Genomic DNA, 22,289 nt, shown 5'->3' with positions numbered 1-22,289 from the left:
CTCATTGCTACAGCATGGTGGCAGTCTGAGGTGTCACATTTAGGCAGTAACTCAGGCAGCGGCTGAAATGGGATGAGGCTGTGAATGGCCGTGGTGGCCTTCAGAGTCATAGAATGCAGCGAATCGGCCTGCAGGGATGGATCATCCAGGTCCGGCACAGCTCTACAGGGATGCAGTACAAAGCATGGGTGAGGGGACATTGCTCACAACCAGCTTTTGGAGCAGAATGCAGAGCATATGGCCTATTGATGTTAAAACCCAGGGTTAATAACTTCAAATAACCCGAGAATGCTGAAGGCCACATTACTGAGGCCTGTGAAAGACCTGCAGTATATACTTGACCTCTCTGCTCAGTCAAGTCCGCAGGACCAGTAATTAATGACTTGAGGGTTCATTCGATGTTAAATTCATTTTCTTCCTCATCATTTCTTTTGATCATCCTTTGCCACAAAGAATGTTTGTAAATTTATTCCATGTTGAAGATCTTTTATTTCTAATTTATTTCTTTTATTGGATGTGAAGGCCAATTTACACCTCAGAGTATAAAAAAACAAAAAGGTGTTGCGTCTTACAAATGCGACTTTATTTTTCATAATAGAGATTTCAAGGCCTGGTTCCACAGACAGGGCTTAGATTAAGCCAGGATTAGGCCTTAGTTCAATTAGGACATTTAAGTAGCTTTTATAAATGTGCCTTAGGAAAAAAACAAACAAACAAACAAAAAAACATTACTGATGTGCATCTTGAGACAAAACAATGGCACTGACATATTTTAAGATATGTCAGTGCAAGTTGTTTTCAGTTGAAACAGCTCAAACATGCATTTTAGTCTGGGACTATAGGCTCAAGCCTTGTTTGTGAAACCTGGGGCACATCTCAAAAAATGCAATTTTACATTATACAAATGCGACTTTACTTCTCACTAATGCAACTTTATATCTAACAAATGCGACTTAATTGCAATTTTAAATCCCATAATTTCGACTTTGCATCTTGCAAATGCAACTTCATATCTGGCAGTTGCGACTATATCATACAAATGTGACTTTACATCTCACTAAAGCGACTTAACTCACAACTGCAAAATTATATCTCATTATTGCAACTTCATATCTCACAGTTGTGACTCTATCACAGAAATGCAACTTTATTTTTCATTATTGCAACTTTACATCTCACAAATTCAATTTTATGTCTTACAATTGCTACTTTATATCATACAAATGCAAATTCTCACTCATGTAACTTTATATCTAACAATTGCGACAACTCACAATTGCAATTTTTATATCTCATAATTGCGACTTCATATCTCACAATTGACGTTATATCTCTTAATTGCGACTTTATATCTCATAAATGCAACTTTATATCTCACAATTGACATGTTATATCTCATAATTGCGACTTCATATCTCACAATTGACGTTATATCTCATAATTGCGACTTCATATCTCACAATTGACATGTTATATCTCATAATTGCGACTTCATATCTCACAATTGATGTTATATCTCATAATTGCGACTTCATATCTCACAATTGACATTATATCTCATAATCGCGACTTCATATCTCACAATTGACGTTATATCTCACAATTGCAACTTCATATTTCACAATTGACGTTATATCTCATAATTGCGACTTCATATCTCACAATTGACGTTATATCTCACAATTGCGACTTCATATCTCACAATTGACATGTTATATCTCATAATTGCGACTTCATATCTCACAATTGACGTTATATCTCACAATTGCGACTTCATATCTCACAATTGATGTTATATCTCATAATTGCGACTTCATATCTCACAATTGACGTTATATCTCACAATTGCAACTTCATATTTCACAATTGACGTTATATCTAATAATTGCGACCTCATATCTTACAATTGACGTTATATGTCATAATTGCGACTTCATATCTCATAATTGACATGTTATATCTCATAATTGTGACTTCATATCTCACAATTGACATTACATCTCATAATTGCGACTTTATATCTTGCAAATGCAACATCATATCTGACATTTGCGACTACATTTCTTGCAAATTCAAATTTACATCTCACAAATGCAATTTTATATCTAACAAGCACGACTTAACTTACAATTGTGAATAAATATCTCATAATTGCGATAATATATATCTCACAATTGCGACTTCATATCTTACAGTTATGACTTTAGATCTTGCAAATGTGACTTTACATCTGACAAATGCAACTTTACATCTAACATTTGCAACTTAACTCATAATTTCAATTCTATATCTCATAATTGCATTTTTATATATCACAAATGTGACTTTACATCTAACATTTGTGACTTCTCATAATTTCAATTTTATATCTCATAATTGCAGTTTAGATCTTGCAAATGCAACTTCATCTCACAAATGTAACTTTATATCTAACAAATGCGACTTTACATCTCACAATTGCAATTTTTATACCTCACACTGTAAAAAATTATTTTCATAATTTGTTATCACAACACTTTTTCTTTTGTCAAATCAACTTAATTAATGTGGTTCAGATAACATAATATTTTGAGTTTCTGTTGATTAAACCAATCGCCTTCATTGTATTAACTCAAATTTTTAATTTCAATGAACTCAAAATTTTAAGGCAACCAGGTAACTTACTTTTTTAAGTTAAACCAACAATTCTTTTTTACAGTGCAATTGCGACTCTATATTTTATAAATGCAATTTAATGTCTCATATTTGCAGAACTGTACCTTGCAAATATGACTTTATAGCTCCCAACTGCAATTTTATATCTCTGCTGTGACTTATCTTGCAAATGCAACTTCATATCATACAATTGCAACTTTTAACTGCAATTCTAACAATTTCACTATATCTCAAAATTACTTAATATCGTAATGTGACTATTATTTTAAACATTATCTTACAATTACAGGTTTTATATTGTACTCTGAGGTGGAAACAGGCTTTTATAGGTCGGGTTATCTCAACGCAATACATAATATTTGAAGTCTTAAGTTTGGAATGAGCGTATGTATGTACAGAGGGGTTAACTTACGAGAGTGTGATGCTCAAATCTCTCAGAGGGGACACCTGCTCACAATACACACTCTCCCTTCCTTCTAATCACGAGGTCAAGTGGGTTTAATTTAACACAGCCTACCTTTGGTCCTCTCTCACTCTCATTCACATTCACTCAAACCATGTAATCTACCGCAGAGAACAGCAGATTATAGGGTAGAGACTTCCATTTCCGAACGGTTCAGTGGAAGAGAAGCGAGGGATAAAGACAGGGAAAGACAGATAAAGAAAAGGAGGAAGAGGAAGATTGAGCCAGCTGAGTGACGCTGGCAATACACTGCTGTGGCATGGCTCAGCTGGCATGGCTGAATGCCTGATTGTGTGGGCAGATGTTTCAGAGAGAAGGGAGCAGACCCCATAGGGGCTGTGGTGACACAATAGGGAGGCTTTCAATTAGGCCAAACTCAGGCGTTCTTATGCCAGGTGCCAGCGGCCAGGTGTTATCTTACGCCACAAACCGTTGCTCATGCCTTACATGTTACGAACATATAGTATATCCATCCCAAAAGCTGCAGCACTGATGTGAAGGGTTTGTGTGTATGTGTGTTTGCGAGAAAGAGAGAGAGAGAGTTTTCATGTCGAGCTAAGTTGGTGCAGGCTGGTGGTGGCTGCCAGCATGGCTCATATGAGTGCTGGAGCGGGCGGACCCCGAAGGCACTGACAGAGACAAATGCGGGATCAGAGCACCGGTCGCAGGATGCAGCTGGCGCGCATCAAGTGCTTCCGCATGGCAATTAAACTGACGGCTGGACTCGGAGAAACGGCCAGACTGATACTCGCACACAAAGTCCACTGCATCTGCATCTCAGCGCGCTTCAGAACGACGCACACAATCAGGAGGGTTAATGACTCCGATTATGGTGAATTATAAACTCGACTCTTTAAACAATAACAAATGTCTTACTGCGGCAGACGGCAAATGTTTTTTTCCCCAATATGCTCTCGAGTTTTTCATTTCATCTGCAGAGCCTTTAGAAGAAGTTTCAAGAACTTTCATGAGAAAAATATGCTTTTAATGACATTTTGGGTCTCTGACGTCTTTCTTAAAGGGATAGTTCACCACCCAAAAATTTTTCCTGCGTCCGAATATGCTTCCATATACACTAGGCGAAAAACAGTATGAGCCGAGTATAGTAGGCCTATGTCCAAATTCATAGTATTCATAAAACAGTAGGCGAAAAGTTCCCAGATGACTTTCCGCAGATATTCATGAAGTGCACATTCACTGGACACTTTACTATTCCATGAGGCCACAGGAAAGGAGTTGTGAATGGCAGTGAAGCAACGCAGTTCACCGTAGGTCACATGACAGTGACGAGTGTTCTACGAGCACAGTAAAATGGCTGACAGGACAGGAAAGTTCGTTTTTCTGAGGTGAGAGACTTTTTTCGTAACAAGTTGTGAAGATAACGTTAGAATAATGAAACTGACATATAGGCTGCATTCGAAATCACATACTCTCGAGTAGGTACTTATTTTGAATAAGTACTTACTTTGCGATCGCTAAAAGAGTATGTTCTATATAGTATGAATGTGTGTAGTATGAATGTAATCTGGATGCACTACATGTTGCCCTTATCATGTGATTTACCAATGTCAGTTGCATTGCTTTAAAGCCCAAAGTATACTTCGGCCGTACACACCATCCACATGCAGCCCAATTTTTGAGACCGCGCGGATGGCGTGTGTGCGAGTGACTTGAACGCTTGAAAACAAAATCCACTAGATAGTGCGTACGCGGCGAATGTGTCTTTCCGCGCTTACGGCCAAAGAAGTATGCTTTGAAAGGCTTGCGCGCTCAATTCTGCGCAAGACAGAGTGAAATGAGGAAAATGAAGTATACCCTAGCCTTAAGCCCAAAGTATACTTCGGGCCGTCCGCATGATGTAATTTTCGTCATGAGGAGGGTCCGTGTACATCCGCACACCCCGTCCACGTGCAGCCCAATTTTTAAGACCGTGCGAATGGTGCGCGTACAACAACGCATGTACGAGTGACTTGAACGCTTGAAAACAAAATCCACTAGATAGTGCGCATGCAGTGAACGCAGTCTTTCCAAAGGAGTATACTTTGAAAGGCTCACAAGCTCAACTGTGCGCGAGATGGTGCGGAACGCTGAAGATGAAGTATACCCGGACCTTAAGCCCGAAGTATACTTCGGCCGTCCGCATGATGTAATTTTCGTCATCAGGTGGGTCCGTGGATGTCCTCACACCCTGTCCGCATGCAGGCCAATTTTTGAGACCGCGCGGACGGTCCGCGTACAACAGCACATGTGCGAGTGACTTGAACACTTGAAAACAAAATCCACTAGATAGTGCATACACGCCGAACGCGTCTTTCTGCACTTACGGCCAAAGGAGTATACTTTGAAAGGCTCAAATGTGCGAAAGACGGAAAGCGGAAAATTAAGTATACCCGGGCCTTTTCTTCCATTCACAAATCCTCTCCAGTGGCCTCATGAGATAGTAAAGTGTCAATTGTGTGCACACAGAATCTTGCCGGAAGTAGTAGGTCATCCGGGGACTTTCTGCCTACTCTTTTATGAGTACTGTGAATTCGGACATACTTCTTTTATCACATACTGTTTTTTGCCTGTGCCTACTGTATAGTAGGGAAGTATGACATTTCAGATGCAGCCATAATCTGACATAATCTCATCTGACCGCACATACTGAATCAGGACAACACATTTTTCTCAGTCACTCTTTATTTAAACTGCGTCTGACAGATGAGTCAACAGCTTTCACACACATCTTTCAAAATAAAAGTCTCGCATCAGAAAAACATAGAATTACGTTTGTTGTTTTTTATTGTCGTGAAGTTAGTTTCAAACCAAATCTAGTACCTTCTGTACAGTTCGCAATTTCAGATGCAGATTTTGTCATCATGTACTCACCTTCATATTGTTCCAACCTGTTTAACTTTTTTTCCCTGCAGAACAGAAATGAACTACCGACATGGGGACAAGATGATGGAAAAAATATGATGGGAGAGAAAAAAAATAAAATAATAAAATTTCCATTATTCTCCATTATTTCCATCACAAAAGTTTTTGGGGGGAATACCAAAGTTTTTTTGCATTGACATGTCCCTTTAGGGCCTCCGTAAAGAACATATTCTGAAAATGAAAGTCAAATAACATTAGGTCCCTGCTGACCTGCACTGTATAGACAAAAGACAATGAGACATTCTTCAAAATATCATACAGTCATAGAGGTTTTTATGATGCAAGGTTGAGGAAACAAATATTGATTTTTTGTTTTGGGTTATCTGTCTCTTTAAGCTTCACCCCAGCATTTGAACATTTGGCACAGAGATCACAGCATCCACAAATCAATCACAAGCTGTAGTTCTAGGACTTCCTAAAGTGCAACTTAATGGTATAATTGAGTCAGAGCTTGATTTATCTGCTGAAGATTATCAAAGTTCCTCAATACCGGACCAAAAGCAAACTTCCTTCCTTCTCTTTGGAGTTGATATTCCAGGAATCCTTTAGTGTACCTGATGTCGGTTCTGCTTAATCAAACTTTCGCTCCATCTTGATAACTCAGAGGTTGGGACAAAGTCATCGGATTGAAGTAGCCATGCGCTGAGACTTAATTGATTAGGTCAGTCTGTAAGGCTTCCTTCTCTTAGCTGTGGAATTCAATTGGAATGAGGGCCAAGAGACATGATTGTGATAATTACTGATTGGGTAATGAGGACTGAAGACTCCCAGAGGCCTCAAGCCATGATTATAATCATAGAAGCATTGTGACCCTGCTGATTAAAGCCAGATATGACTTTAACAAGCTGAGGGCAGCGGGATGACTCTACTATTAAAACAAAAGAACATCTTACACTGTAGGCACTGTCACTTTATGTCCAAATCTATGGGACGACCTCCAACAGTAAGGTCTTCTGAATCTTTCCTCTGATTATGCGCAATTGTACTGTACCAAATCATGCTGCTGAATTATGTGCTGTTTGGGGGAAACATCATGTCTTTAAGAAAACATTTAAGACTTTATGTATGTTAAATCATTTGATTAGTTCTGAAGTACTTTAATTTATTACCAAACATTGCTAATAAAAAAAAAAAAAAAAATCAACTATTCAGACACTGTGTTGTAGCGACATCTAGTGGACAACCAGTGTATAATTGAAGCAGGTTTGATTTTACAGAATACATTTAATTGTAACATTTTACCATGTCTTATTTGTTATCATTAGATTATGCATTAACTAGCATTAACTAACAATGAACAATATATTCTTGCAGCATTTATTAACCTTTGTTAATGTTAGTTAATGAAAACGTTCATGTTCACAGTGCATTAACTAATGTTAACAGCTACAACTTTCGATCTTCAAAATGTATTACTAAGGCTTGGTTTCACAGACAGGGCATAGACTAAGCCAGGATTAGGCCTTAGTTCAATTAGGGCATTTATGTAGCTTTTATAAACTAGTGTGCATCTTGAGACAAAACAATGGCTCTGACATATTTTAAGATATGTCAGTATAAGTTTCTTTCAGTTAAAACAGCTCAAACACACATTTTAGTCTAGGACTAGCTTAAACCATGTCTGTGAAACTGGGGGTAAATGTTGAGATGAACATTATCTAAGATAAATGCTGTAGAAGTATTGTTCATTGTTAGTTCATGTGAAAGCTTATTGTAAAGTGTTACCCATTTAATGATATTTATATAATTTTGGCAGATGGCAGAACCCAAGGTTTCCCAGCAGAACATTGCCCAAAGCATCACACTGCCTCCGCTGGCTTGCCTTCTTCCCATAATGCATCCTGGTGCCATGTGTTCCCCAGGTAAGCGACACACACGCACCCGGCCATCCACATGATGTGAAAGAAAATGTGATTCATCAGACCAGGCCACCTTCTTCCATTGCTCCGTGGTCCAGTTCTGATGCTCACGTGCCCAATGTTGGTGCTTTCGGCGGTGGACAGCGGTCAGCATGGGCACCCTGACTGGTCTGCAGCTGTGCAGCCCCATACGCAACAAACTGCAATGCACTGTGTATTCTGACACCTTTCTATCAGAACCAGCATTAACTTCTTGAGCAATTTGAGCTACAGTAGCTCGTCTGTTGGATCGGACCACACGAGCCAGCCTTCGCTCCCCACGTGCATCAATGAGTCTTGTCCGCCCATGACCCTGTCGCCGGTTCACCACTGTTCCTCCCTTGGACCACTTTTGATAGATACTGACCACTGCAGACCGGGAACACCCCACAAGAGGTGCAGTTTTGGAGATGCTCTGACCCAGTCGTCTAGCCATCACAATTTGGCCCTTGTCAAACTCGCTCAAATCCGTTTTTCCTGCTTCTAACACATCAACTTTGAGGAGTGCTGCCTAATATATCCCACCCACTCTCTCATGTCACACTGAGTGCACTCAAAAACAGTGAGATCTTAAAAATCTTTCATCTACAGGAAATCAATTACGATAATCAACCTCCTCTGCATTATCGTCCCACGCATATTAATGTGCAGGCAAGTTAAACTGAAATTAAAACTGAAATGAGCCACATGTACAGCAATGTTTTTCTTGTTTATTATCAGCAATTCATCAGACACATATAAACAACCTGTAGGAAAAGAAGAAAGCAATATTCTCACACAGTAACCTGGATCGCCCCAGCGAAGATCAGTAACAACAGACTCTCTCACTCTCTCTCTCACACACACACACTCTCAGACACACTTCGAGAGGTTTGTACTAAACACTTTGCGTAGTAAAAAAAGAAATGAACAAATTTATATATAATAAAGAAATCATTATTAAATAAAAGATCATTCATGTATTTACAAATTAACAAAAGTATTAACATAAGTAAACATTCCTTTCACCCGTCGTATTTGAAAGCAAATTTAATGATATGCCTTTAGAGATCAGTAGCGCCCGTAGTTCATTCACTGTAGATGTGTTTTTTTTTGGAAAAACTGTCCCTAACCTACTTATTTGTGCTTTTCTACCCAATTTTAGATGGTCGGTGACAGTGACGACCATTTCAGTCATATCTGAATCCATATATCATCTTCATAACTAATCCTGTTGGTGTGTGATTACCTATATGCAGGTTCATGGCATGGTGACAAATATAACTTGCACCCTTATCAAGTAAAAAAAAAAAAAAAAATTCTATACTTTTCCTTTGAAAACTGAGCATTGCAAAACACTTTATTACACAGCTCTCTGGAATACTGGATTCTGGTCAAACATCATCCATGGCAATGCTATCAAACTACTTTCATCTCAAACGCAGCTGGCGCCATCTTGTGTCTCAGTTAAAGAATGTGGTAAAAGTCAAATTAAAGGTCTTGAGTTCTAATATTCATCTTGTTGCTAGCCTGACTGTTCTGTATATTGTAACTGACTATTTTTTTTTCTAAGCAGAAGCTTTGATGATATGGAGCCCCTAAAGGGGCATGGTGATGGAAAAAAAATATGAGATATGGAAGGAAAAAATATATTTCAATGCTTTAGTGTTCTCTCGCAAAAGTTTTGCGTTCCACTGAGAAACTTTGCGTTTGTCCACAAAACCTTTGCGTTTCCTCAAAAACAATTGCGTTCCCCTAAGGAGCTTTGTGTTTGCTTGCAAAGCTCAAAAGTTTTGCGAGTGAACGCAAAGTTTCTTGGGGGAATATGGAAGCTTAAAAAATAAAAAGTCATTGCAACTTTTTATCTCACAATTGTGAGTTTACATCTCGCAATTCTGACTTCTTTTCTCAGAACTGTGAGATATAAACTCATAATTGCGAGAACTAGTCAGAATTGCGATATAAAATCCCAATTCTGACTTTTTTCCTCGCAGTTCTGACTTTTTTTCTTGCACTTGCAAGTTTATATCTTGCAATTCTAACTTCTTTTCTCAGAATTGTGAGATATAAACTTGCAATTGCGAGTTATGAAGTCCAATTCTGAGGAAAAAAGTGACTTATCAGAATTGCGAGTTTAAATCTGTCTTTATAACTCACAATTCTGACTTTATAACTCACAATTGCATGTTATAAACTTAGAATTGCAAGATATAAACAATTCTGAGAAAAAAAGTCAGAATTGCAAGTTTATAACACAATTTTGACTTTAAAACTCGCAATTGTGAGTTTATATCTCATAATTCTAACTTTATAACTCGCAATTCTGAGAAAAAAGTCAGAATTGTGAGATAAAAGTTGCAATTACCATTTTTATTTTTTATTCAGTGGTGGAAACAAGCTTCCGTAGGGGAAGGCAAAATATTTGCGAGAAAATGCAAAAGCATTGAAATATAATTTTTCCTCCCATCTCATATTTTGATGATATACAGGTAAACTTATAAAATAATTTAAACTTAAATCTATATTTGATGTCACTGTGTATTTATTTGGCGAGTAACTGTGTAATAAGCGGGATTGTGTACAGTCAACCGGTCATTATTACTATTATAGTATTTATTAATATTTTAAAATTGGCTTTTATTTTTATATTGTCTGTTTCCATTTTTAGTAATTTTATTGTGTGCTTGTTTTTTGTACTTTATTTTTTTGATGATTAATTATTGAGCTGAGATTTTTTCAACCTCAAATTAAAAGGTAAACAAATGTTGCCCAAACTGATCAGAGCATTGGTTTTTCCAAATCTAGCTGATATGAAACTGCACGCCGTTATTGTGTTAGATAGCCACGGTATATCAACTGCGAACAAAATAGGTTCACACAGACACAGTAGGATCAGTAAATCAAACTGTTAAAAGCGCTCAGATTATGAACACAGAGCCCTTGAAATCAGAGAAGACTGAAACACATGGAAAACTTCACCGACCTGGATCTCTAAGGTGAAAAGAACCACTGAATCATACACGAGTCAATCAGGCAAAGAAAGCAAAGACACGGCTGATTGCAAATGTACATACAACAGGAGGGGGTTTGTGGAATCCACAAAAATCTTTTCAACAGCCCCATTATCACAAACAGGAGGTAACCAGTAAACAAGTATGTATAAACAAACATCGGCGAGTTCCGTCAGAAGGAAAAAAGGGCTACTTTTGTTCTCTCTCGCTCTCTTTTTTTAAAGAAGCGTGTCTAGCACAAGACTGTACATCATCTTGTTTTGCGAGAGGCAGTTTTCTATGGCAATGCTATAAGTAAATGTTCATGCTGCACTAATATAGTGCAAAATGGAGCCTGAATAGAGAAAGGGGGAAAGGCAGGCCAGTGTTTCTATAGGGGGCGCTAGTGAGCTGCAGTCTTTTACCCTTCTAATTGACACAGAGAAGGATCCGCCAGAACATTTCAGCGCTGAAAATGCTTCTAGCGAGATAAATTGTGTATTTAGGTTCTCTGAACATGACACGTCCCCAACAGCCACTGACAAGGCCTCAGGCCGCTAACACACTGCAGGAGCTGACAAGAAGTGTGACTTTACTAAACAGGAGACGGGCATATTCTGTGCTTCTCAGCAAAAAAATCCTCCCAATTTAATAAGGGTCCTGCAACTTTCCTCCCGAAAGACAAGTCTATGTTACAGAAAGATGTCAATGGCAGAGAGGTGAAGGCAGACTTCCTGAAGAAGATTTTTGAAGAGTTTGTGAAGGCTCTCGTGAAATAAAGTCAAAAAACTCGAACGTAAAAAAAGGGGCGGGGAGAAACATTATATAAACACGGATCGAGTCTCTCTCTGAGGTTCCATTAGCGTCTTATAAAAAGCAGTCGGTGAGTTTGCGCGAGTCTCCTTGTTTGAGGCTTGTACCGGTGGCAGACTGTGAAAAGAGGTGAGTATCTGTAGTGCGAAGCGAACGTGGTTAGGCTACATGTCAGCGTCGCCGTCGTAAGCCAGAGTCAGAGGCTTGAGTCTGTTGTTCATCTGTCTTCTCTGGGGCTTCTTTGGCTTTTTGCTGTGGAAAAACAAAATGGCTGTTAATATAAAGCAATGTAATTTTTACTTCAACAGATGCAAAAAGATTGTTTACCTGCACATATTTACTAAATTTATCTAAAATATTTTATTAAAACACACAGAATTAGACTTTGACCTTCTATAACATCTTATACTGTATAACAGTGCTTTAAATCCATGACCTGTATATCTATTGCATCTGTTTATTCAAGTGTTTTATCACTTTGCAACACTGAAATGCGTCTGTGTTTTTTGAGGGCATTTTGTGTTGTTAGGTGTCCATGCACTGCTGCTGGTTGCCATGCTTTAGTAAAGGCCTTTTTTATATATCATGCAATTTGGTGTAGCTTATACCACTATAACATTACACACCGCACCAGTGTTATTTTACTATCATTGAGATACTATTATAGACTTAATTAATAAGTTAAATGAGTTTTTATTTATTTTCCATTTTTATTTTTAAGTTGAGTTTTCATCATTTTATTACTTTAAAAAAAGTCTATACAAATTTCTTAATTTTTCAATTTTAGTTATTTTAGTACATCAAGTTAAACTAAATAAAAATTAGAAATGTTTTATTGGCAACTAGCTGAAATAAATAACATATATATATATATATATATATATATATATTACAGTTAACATTTTAAGTGATGAAAATACCCCGGTGTTGTGCCGAATTTCGACCCCCAGCCAGATTATTACCGCCCTAGTACTGGTAGGAGTGGGGGAGGGGTTAGGATTAGGGGTGGGGTTAAGATTAGGCAATCAGGTAGCGACTTCAACGAGGGGGGTTATAATTTGGCAGGGGGTCGAAATTTGGCACTGCACATTTAATTGTGCAATGTATTATTTTGCAGCTTTTAAATATTGAAACTGAGATATTTCTCAAAAGACATGAAGGCAGATGCTAAAAAAAAGGTTAGCTTTGATTATTAATTATTATGATTAGTAATTAGCTGCCATGCTAACTTTTACAGGAAGCATATGCTTTGGCAATGGAAGGAACAGGGAAGTAGCCAGCAGCACGTTCCAGCCCACTAAACTCTACAAACCAAACTTACCTTAGCGAGTACTATGACACAGAGATAGGGACACATGTGAATACAACATCCTCTAAACCTCAGTGTCACCAATTTACCTCAAAAGTCATTAAGTAGCATCAGAACAACTTTTCTGTAAATAGGTCAAACTATCAATATTAATAGGTGAACTTCAAGAAATACAGCATAATTATTTTGCATCATGTAATAATAAAAAATAATGTGTGAGAAATGAGTGAATTTTCATTGATGATGATGATGATGATGATAATAATGGCTATGTTAGACCTGACCATCAGGGGGCAGTGTGGGTACAGAAACTGGCTAAAATATTGGCCAAATGGACAAGCTCTTTGTATATATTAGTCATCTATAGATTTGTATGTACAATTCAAATATCATATTCTTAATGATTATTACAGTATCGAAAAATTCTTGAAACAAGATCAATTTACTTGAGACGCAACAGTACAGTACGGAGTGATTTAACAGGCTAAATTAAATAAATAAATAGATATATAATAAAATTATTAAATATGTCATGGAATGCTGGAATGTATTTGTTTTATATTGTCTGCATCATAAAAAAGTAGTGTACTATATATAAAGCTACACTACTGATCTACATTCTGTTTCTAACGGTTGATCTACCAGCTCACCTCCTCCAAACAGCTCCATGTGATTGGTCAGAAAGGCACATGTGACAGTGAGAAGGCATAGGTGATGGATATGATTGGCAACAGGGCAAGGCCATGAGGGATGGGCCTGAGCTGAGAGCTCTAGTTGAACTGAGTCTCAATGTGCTGACAGGCAGGGCAGGTATATATCAGCTCTTGGTCGTTGGGTCCGACCCAAACCACAGAGGCAACAGAAGGGTCCAGGCTCGAAGGAGAGCGCCGGGCCAGAATACAAAAACTGATAGATATGAAGGGGTTAGGGAGACAAATGAAGAAGTGAGAAAAATGGAAAAAGAATGACTTAAATTGAAAAAAAAGAAGCTTTTTTTTGTCTCGTTTTCATTTAAAACATATAAGTATATACTTAAGAAGCAAACTTGACTTGTATAAAATATATTTTGATTTAGGTTTCTTACCCCATGGGTGATGAATTTTCTTGTCTAGAACATAAATCTAACAAGACCTAGTGAGGTTTATGCTTATAAAGCATAATGGATGTTTTAGTTGAAAACAAGACAAAAATATTGATTAGGTGATTTTCGATTGAATGATTTTTTGAATGATTTTTGCAGTGCAGGGCAAAGTAACTTGGATTAATATAAATGAATGATGAAAAGATGAATAGAATAAAGCAGATGATTTATAAAAGGAACAAAATGTCTAGTTTGTTGTTATAACAAATGTTCTTACCAGGCTAAATAAGTCATGGAGACAATGAACACTAGCAGTACAAAAGCTCCAGCTGCCACACCATACACCCAGGTCTTCAGTTTGCCATCTGTGCAGATACACACACACATCAACATCAACTGCTTATAACTAAGACAACAGACAAAAATGGTACCTACTGGGAACACCTTTCCTTTTGTTGGACCTTCATATGTTATTGTGGCCTCAATAAGTATTTGGACACTTAAGATACACTTAAAGAGGACCTATTATGTCCTTTTTTGGGGGGTCTACTAGAGTAGGTTTTCGTGTGTGAATATAAAAAAAATAAAAAACACCTTATTTTTCACATATTTTACATTGTTGCAGCATCTCTCTTCCAGTCTGTCAGTAACGCTCTGTTCCTGTCTCTATGAAGCCCCTCCTTCTAAAAAAGGACAATGTGTTGTAATTGGTCAACAGCTTTGAGCGCATTTTGGAAATGTCACGCCTTACAATAACTGCAAGTTTCAACACACTACTAACGCAACTCAACCAAGCCCTTTTTTGTGTATGCCTTGTGTGGGAATTATTTAAATGAGGAATATTGTGATGTTTTCATTCCCGGAAGAAACTCAAGACTACAATTGAGGTGTTTCAGGGAGTTCAGAAAGAGTGCACACTGATATAGAGAATAACTCCCTTTTTTAGTGACTTTGTGCTTTGTAACTTTGCAGAACTTTTTCATTAAACAGCAACATTACACACTAAAGAAAGTTGAAAATGTAAAAAAAGCATAGAACCTCTTTAATAAAATCTGAATTTCACTGCATAGATACCAAAATACCAAACTAAGTGGCGTATTGAAACAAATCATGCATAATTTTTCAATTAACTTTAAATCTATGGGCCACAAGGTGTAGTTCGTATGGACATATTCCATTTAATTTGAAGACAAGAAAGTGATATTTGAACTCAAACACTTTTTAAGATCTTAAAAAAAGTGCCTACATTTTTTTTTTTGTGCTATTGTATATGCTGCAAATAAACCCATACATTTTAAGAGGAGACAATTGTGATGTCCAAATACTTTTTGTGGCCACAGTATGTTTTTTAAAATGTATTTAGCAAAGCTAGTAAAGATAGTTAGCAGTAGTTAGTGTGAAAATATTAGTCTTGATTTTTCAATATACTATAAATGCTTGTGAGCATGTTTCCAAGCTGGTCATTTGCACCTATTCAGAGCTTTGTTCTCCACAAACTCACCAGGACCGAAGGGCTGCAAGAACCAGGTGCGTCCGGAGCGACCTGGCAGGTTGGAGGTGGGCAGAGTGGGGTTGAGTGCTCTGATCGTCTTCACGTCAGCCTTACTGTCTCCTGCAGTGGGGATCTCAAGCACTGGTATGACCGTGCACTGGTCCAACACTCCATCAGACGTCATCACCTCAGTGTAACCCTCCTCACAGCCGCAGATACCAGCCTGCAGGGGGAGACATTGCACCAGTTACACACATGGATCTGGTACAGTTTACAACAGACAAGCAGCATACACTATAAAACAATGGAAAACAAGCATTGTTCAAAAGTTTTGGGTCAGAAAGATTTTTTAAAGACAATATTTTTATTTAGCAAAGATGCATTCAAATGATCAAAAGTGACAGTAAACACATTTATAATGCTATAAAAAATTATATTTCAAATAAATGCTGTTCTTTTGAATGTTCTATTCATCAAAGATAAAAAAAAAAATAAAAAAAGCATTACGGTTTCCACAAAAATGTTAAGCAGCAAAACTGTTTTCAACACTGATAATAATAAGAATGTTTCTTGAGAACCAAATCAGCATATTAAAATGATGCTAAAAATTCATCTTTGCCATCATAGGCATAAATTACAATTAAAAAAAAAAAAAAATTAAAATTGAAAACAGCTTAAATTGTAAAAATATTTCACAAAATTGCTGTTTTTACTGTATTTTTAATCAAATAAATGCAAACCTAAACAGTTGTGAATGTCTATAAATTAACCAGTATTTAACACTTTTAAAAAAATAGTCATCAGGTCTGATTAAATGTATAAAAATTTTAACACAACTCTTATATTTTTGCAGTTTTTCAACAGAAATAGACAAGGCATTTCAATATGGATTCATAATTTATCTGTGACTATCAGTATTGGCCCCTATTAGCATTTTTTGTTTACTGGATATTAGAAGCACAATATTTAATTAATAACAGTAATCTTTTTATGCAAGGTTGCAATGGCACTAAACTGTTATGTCTATTGAAAATTAAAATATTTCAACATTTACTTTTACCTGAAGCACGTTTCTAGGTTAGAATAAGCTATGATGTGGACCAGACTTGATGCTGTCAATTTAAAGTCGGGCTATGTGAGACCAAATAAAATGGGACCAGAAAATCTTTCATACCTGTTTCTAAAAACACAGACAGCTTTCTATTTGTGGCATTCCCCCGGCTTCTAAACTGCTGCTAATTGAATTCACTTTCCGTCTCCTGCGACCATCACTTAGCTTTCTCTGTATCAGTGTCACGTTGTTCTTTCTTTCAGCTAACAGCTCTCTCAAACAGCTGCTAAAAATATTTCTGCGGCATCTAGCTGTGATTTCAAAGATACTGTTCTTGTTCTTTGTGCTATTTTAGTGCTTTCCTTGTTCTGAAAAACATCAGGACTGTGTAAATCCTGAAGGTTCTCCATGGCTGCGAGTGCATGTTCGAGTGTGGGTGTTGAAAAGATACATCCCAGCACGTGTTCTTCCACTGACAAGACTCTCCACGAGCATCATTGTTCTGCAGGCCTGAGTGCTTGTGTACAAATATATGTGGAGAAACCCCCAGGTTCCTGTGGTCTGCAGGGGGTCTCTTATTCCCACTGCAATCTTAGGAGGATAAATGCCCCACACGCAAACACAACCCTTCAGATCGGCGCGATCACGGAATGCACCAGGGCATTTGCATCTCTAAAGACGGGCACAAGAGAGCAGGTCCAGATGCAGCAGAAGAATCTGATATGAATACAGTCAGATTCTACCCACAATACAGGGATTCACTTCACAGCGGGAGACACGGTCTAGATACACTCGCAATCATCAATTTCACACAACATGTAGTTCATATGCAATGGGGGAAATCGCACGCTGGAGGACAAATGTGGTAGCTCACAATGGATGTTTGCATTTAGGATTATCTTTAAGGGAACAAGCTGAATATAGGGGAGAGTGGAGTAAATTAAGCCATTCTGTTTCCAGGCAACTGTACATATATTTTGCTGTCAGACTGATGCTGAATGACTAAACAATTAGAATGACACTAATGTATAGTGCGTCATTTGGAAGACAACTATAGATTTATGTGAACAAGTCTTTGTTTGATTGGTTCAGTAGACTAATTATAAGTTTGTTTATATATATATATATATATATATATATATATATATATATATACACACACACACATCTAATATATATTTACAAACTTTTGTGAGATGCGAATTTGTGCTGTCAAATTGATTATTCGCATCTAACATAAAAGTCTGTATATATATTATATACATACATATATATACACACACACACACACACACACACACATACTGTATATTTACAAACTTTTATGTTAGATGTGATTAATCGCGATTAATCAATTTGACAGCACTAATTTGAATGTTTTCTTGTGGAAAGGAGATTATTATTGTATTATAATAAAATAAAAAGTTTTTTTATTGAAACTAGTTTGTTCTATTAATTATTCTAGTACTAGTTCTATTAATTAACTGTTTTGTTAATAATGTTTGGTAATTACAGTATGATCTAAAAGAGTAAGAAATTTTAACTAAATTAAAGAAAACTATTAAGAAAGTTGCAAAAAAGATTATTAAAATAAAATAAATAAAATATTGAAATATAAAAAATAAAATAAATGGCCACATCTTATCACCTTCTCCCCAACTGTATATGTCCATAAACACATTGATAACTTATTTAGAGGATCTTACAGTCAAATCAAAGGCATAAGCAAGCATAAAAACATTCAAACAGACAAACCACTGCAAAACATTGCTGCCATCCAGAATAATATCAAGCTTTCAACTGATAGTGCCTTATCTTCCCCTAAGGTATTTTATTTGGCCTGCACTGATATAAGTGTGACTGCTTCTAATACCATCTGACATTGGTCACAGTGCTTGATAAAGTCCATGCAAAGGGCTAACACTGTTATTTTTATCAGCAAAAGACTGAACAGTAAAGTGGGTTTAATAGTTTCCATCTAAGGTTATTAAGATGGTATCTGTTGATATATGAAATCTTCCAGTGCATTTGGTTCTCATGTTTCAGCATTTCCCATTATACATTCCAGGACTAACTCTCTCTTCTGGAGGAAGTCTAATCCTGCTGTATTGAATATCCATGCAAGCCTGTTTGCAGTCTGCCTGCATCCCAGCATCACACCTTAGCAGACATAAACATGCACACATACTAACCTCAGTGCAGTATGAGCGAGGTTTGTCGCAGGCTGGATCACATGACCTGTCTGACACCGGCTCGCTTGTCAATGGGCATCCACCTGCAGGGAAAATGTTCAAAGTTTTATTGTTTAATGACATTGACAAACACACACAAAGAAGCACATGCCCATTTTCAGCCAGTGTATTGTCCTGGAGGCAGGAGGCATCAAAGACTCTCCATTCTGTTGCTCTCCCACATTCATCCTCTTTTTTAATCTCTCTCTCTCTGGAAATGCAAAACACTGCCAAGCACGCTTCACTCCAATTTAATCCATGCTTAAAACCTCTCGTGTTACGATATTACTGATGTGCTAACTGATAAACACGAGGCAGTAATTAAAACTAAACTAGATTTTTATATTTTCTGGAAAAAATGTGAGTGGTACTTGGCCGTGCAAATCTCAATGTCAACAACCTTCCCAGTATTTGGGAAAGCAGTGGTTTTCAAACTTTTTCATGCCACAAAACCCCAAATATGATGATTCCCTTTCCTGAGGGTAGTAGTAGTATTTTTAATGCCATATTTTGATGGCAAGAACTGAGTTACAAAATACACAAGAGTTGCATATATACAATACCAATCAATAACAAACAAAAAGAAAAATACAGCAGTTAAGATTATACAAGATGTTTCATATTTACATATGAGAAAAATTATTTTTCTTGTAAAATCTTACTAAACAAGTCCTTAAGTGAGCTTACTACAGTACATAAAAATGTTGTCTACTTGCATTAAAAGCAGGACAATAAAACATGTTTCCTCTTTCTGAGGGACCTCTTCCTAAATACCCAATCTACAGTGTGAAAAATAAAAATATTATAAATGTGCATGCATACATAAAATATAATATGGATTTTTTTTTTCCCTTTTATGTTGCTATTTATTTATTTCAAAAAAAAAAAAAAAAAATACTTATTTTCTTCCCACCATTAGTACTGTTAGATATGGAAACCCCTTTCCGCCACACAAGGGGAAAAAAAGTAAAAAAAAAAAAAAAAAGTAAAAAAAAAATGAAAGTCATAATGTTTACTTCCTATGTCAAGATTATGACTTTTTATTTCATATTTTTGACTTTGTATGTCAAATTCAACATTTTATCTCATTGACATAGCATCTCATAATTATTATGACTTATGTCATAATAATTATGATTTACAAAATGTGTGATTTTTTTCTTATGTGGCAGAAATGAGCTTCCGTAATTAAGAAAAACAAAACTATGGCTGTCAATAGACTAAAATAATTATGATTAAGATTTAAAGCAGAATTATTATTATTATATGATATTTATTATTATATATTATTATATAGTATTTATTATATTTGTTTTCATTAAATTAAATATTTAATTATTTTACATTTTTGATCTTTTTTCTCCAAACCTTTTTACAGGCCCATAAGTGCAACTTTGCGGCCCCTAGACCCGGTGGTGTTTTCTAGGGCATTACTAGGATGTTCTCTGTGGTTGCTAAGGTGTTCTGAGGGGTTACCATTCTCATACTATATTCTGGTCCCTAGATATTCATGCTTGGACTACTTCGTCAGTGCAAGTCTATGGGATTCTGGCCCATTTTTTCATCAGCCAACACAATTAATAATGCCTTCTCTTCTTGGGTCGCCTATGTGTACGATCTCAACATCCTTTCGCTCACCTCTCTACAAATCACAGCCTGTGGGAATCCAATGGATCTATAAAAGCACTGAAATGGGCAGCCGGCGGCCAGTGCAGGGGTGTTATTTTCTCTAAGCTGGGATGAATCAATACATCCAATCAACAATGAGAGCAGTGAAATAGAACTGCTCCCTAATTCCGGAACCAGCCTTTACTGCTGCTGCCAGATACAATATCAATTGTTAAGGCCTCAGCTAGCACTAGATGTGTCATTTGGTGTAAATCAGAAAGCTGGTTACAAGGTAAACTGGCAATACGTTTTAAAGAATTTAACGGGTGTTTTTGTCTTTCTCACTGTAAAATTTCATCATTAGCAATAAGATAAAGCTATTGGCGTGTTAAAAGATCTCCTTTATAAAGGTGCAGAATAAACTGTAAGCATCTGCAGAAACATGTTTACCAATTAGCAGCTTGTATGAATATTCATACCGCTGCACACCTTAATATAACTCATGAATATGCATAAACAGGGACCTGTTCGGTGTAGAGGGATTGGTTACAGCCTTAGAAGTTCTGCTGCCCTGTTCTGCCAATCAAAAGTGACCAGACTCATGTGTGCCATCTGGAACGAGGTCGGTTTGGACGGCTCGACACAGAGGACAAATAAACATTTGAAAATCGTAGGGATTGAATCCAAGCCTCTATTTGGCATAAATATGGCATTACAAAGCTCAGCCGAAATGAGCTCTCATATTTAAATGCATTTCTAATGTTCTGCAGCAGAGTGTGAGGGACATACTTCTGTTCTCATGTATTTCCACGCCTGCACCAAAACACAGAGAAAGACGGAGAAATACACACACAGACACATTAACATGGGAGGACAGCTGGCATGATGGTGAATGGGATTATATTTGGGCGTCACACTGTCATGGATTAAAAGCATATTTCCATAAAGTATATACAGATGTATAAGAGGAGACATCGTACACTTCAGCCTTCATGACAGGAAATGACAGCACAAGATGTCAACTTTATCTCAAACCCCAGTCTGTCATCAAACACTCTCTGGGAAAAGAATATTGACGCTTCTGTCATAGTGATGGTTTCATTTTTTTCTCTAAATATCGAAAGCAGATACAGGGTGGTTTATCTCTGCTTCTACAATTTGTGCACTTGGGGCTGCACCTCTTTTTTCAATTTATTAATTAATTTCAAACACACACCTGTGACGTTTAATCCATCAGAGCGCTGGCACCAGACTTGACGAGATGAGCCTTTCCATGCACCGGTCATCCACTTGTACTCATAACATCGGCCATCTTCAAATGCATAAAACAGTATTAACAGTGACACACAGACAAAAATAATGAAACATTATGTAGGTGTCTTAAAGGTATCTAACTGCATTGCCCTAAATGCATTGATTTTGACTCACCTGTACATGGTCTGGCTTCCCATTCCTGTTCTGGGCACTGAAGAAGGTTCTCGGGTTCCTGAGCTAGAACGGCACGAGAACGCACCTGCACCGACCCGAACCCTAGATCATCCCCGCTGATACAGCTCAGCTGACACGGGCTCCACCGAGTCCAGTCTGTCAGGTAACACTCACCTGGCCAATACATCAACATCTCTGTTAGAAAATTACTGGGTGACTGATATTACTGCCCTAATTTCTTGGATAGATTTAGGCATGGTTTATGTCTTTTTTTTTTTTTTGCAAAATTTAAAATAAAAAAGATAATTTAAAATTTAAAGGGGACCTATTATGCCCTTTTTCAAAGTCTTGATTTTGTTTTTTGGGGTC

General features: G+C 37.1%; 1 protein-coding gene across 1 annotated transcript in view; it reads right to left on the bottom strand.

Moving 5' to 3' along the window:
* Positions 1–8,628: 8,628 nt before the first annotated feature.
* The window catches only part of thsd7aa (thrombospondin, type I, domain containing 7Aa), a 119,423-nt gene continuing 105,762 nt past the window's right edge, over positions 8,629–22,289 (bottom strand). The window contains 6 exon segments of the mRNA XM_051873291.1: positions 8,629–11,972; positions 14,388–14,475; positions 15,612–15,825; positions 18,846–18,928; positions 21,709–21,804; positions 21,921–22,094. Coding sequence (XP_051729251.1) covers positions 11,885–11,972; positions 14,388–14,475; positions 15,612–15,825; positions 18,846–18,928; positions 21,709–21,804; positions 21,921–22,094 — 743 coding nt within the window. The 3' untranslated portion in view covers positions 8,629–11,884.

This window comes from Ctenopharyngodon idella, chromosome 19 (assembly GCF_019924925.1).
Source record: "Ctenopharyngodon idella isolate HZGC_01 chromosome 19, HZGC01, whole genome shotgun sequence".
NCBI lineage: Eukaryota > Metazoa > Chordata > Actinopteri > Cypriniformes > Xenocyprididae > Ctenopharyngodon > Ctenopharyngodon idella.
This window is presented reverse-complemented; position numbering and strand designations above follow the sequence as displayed.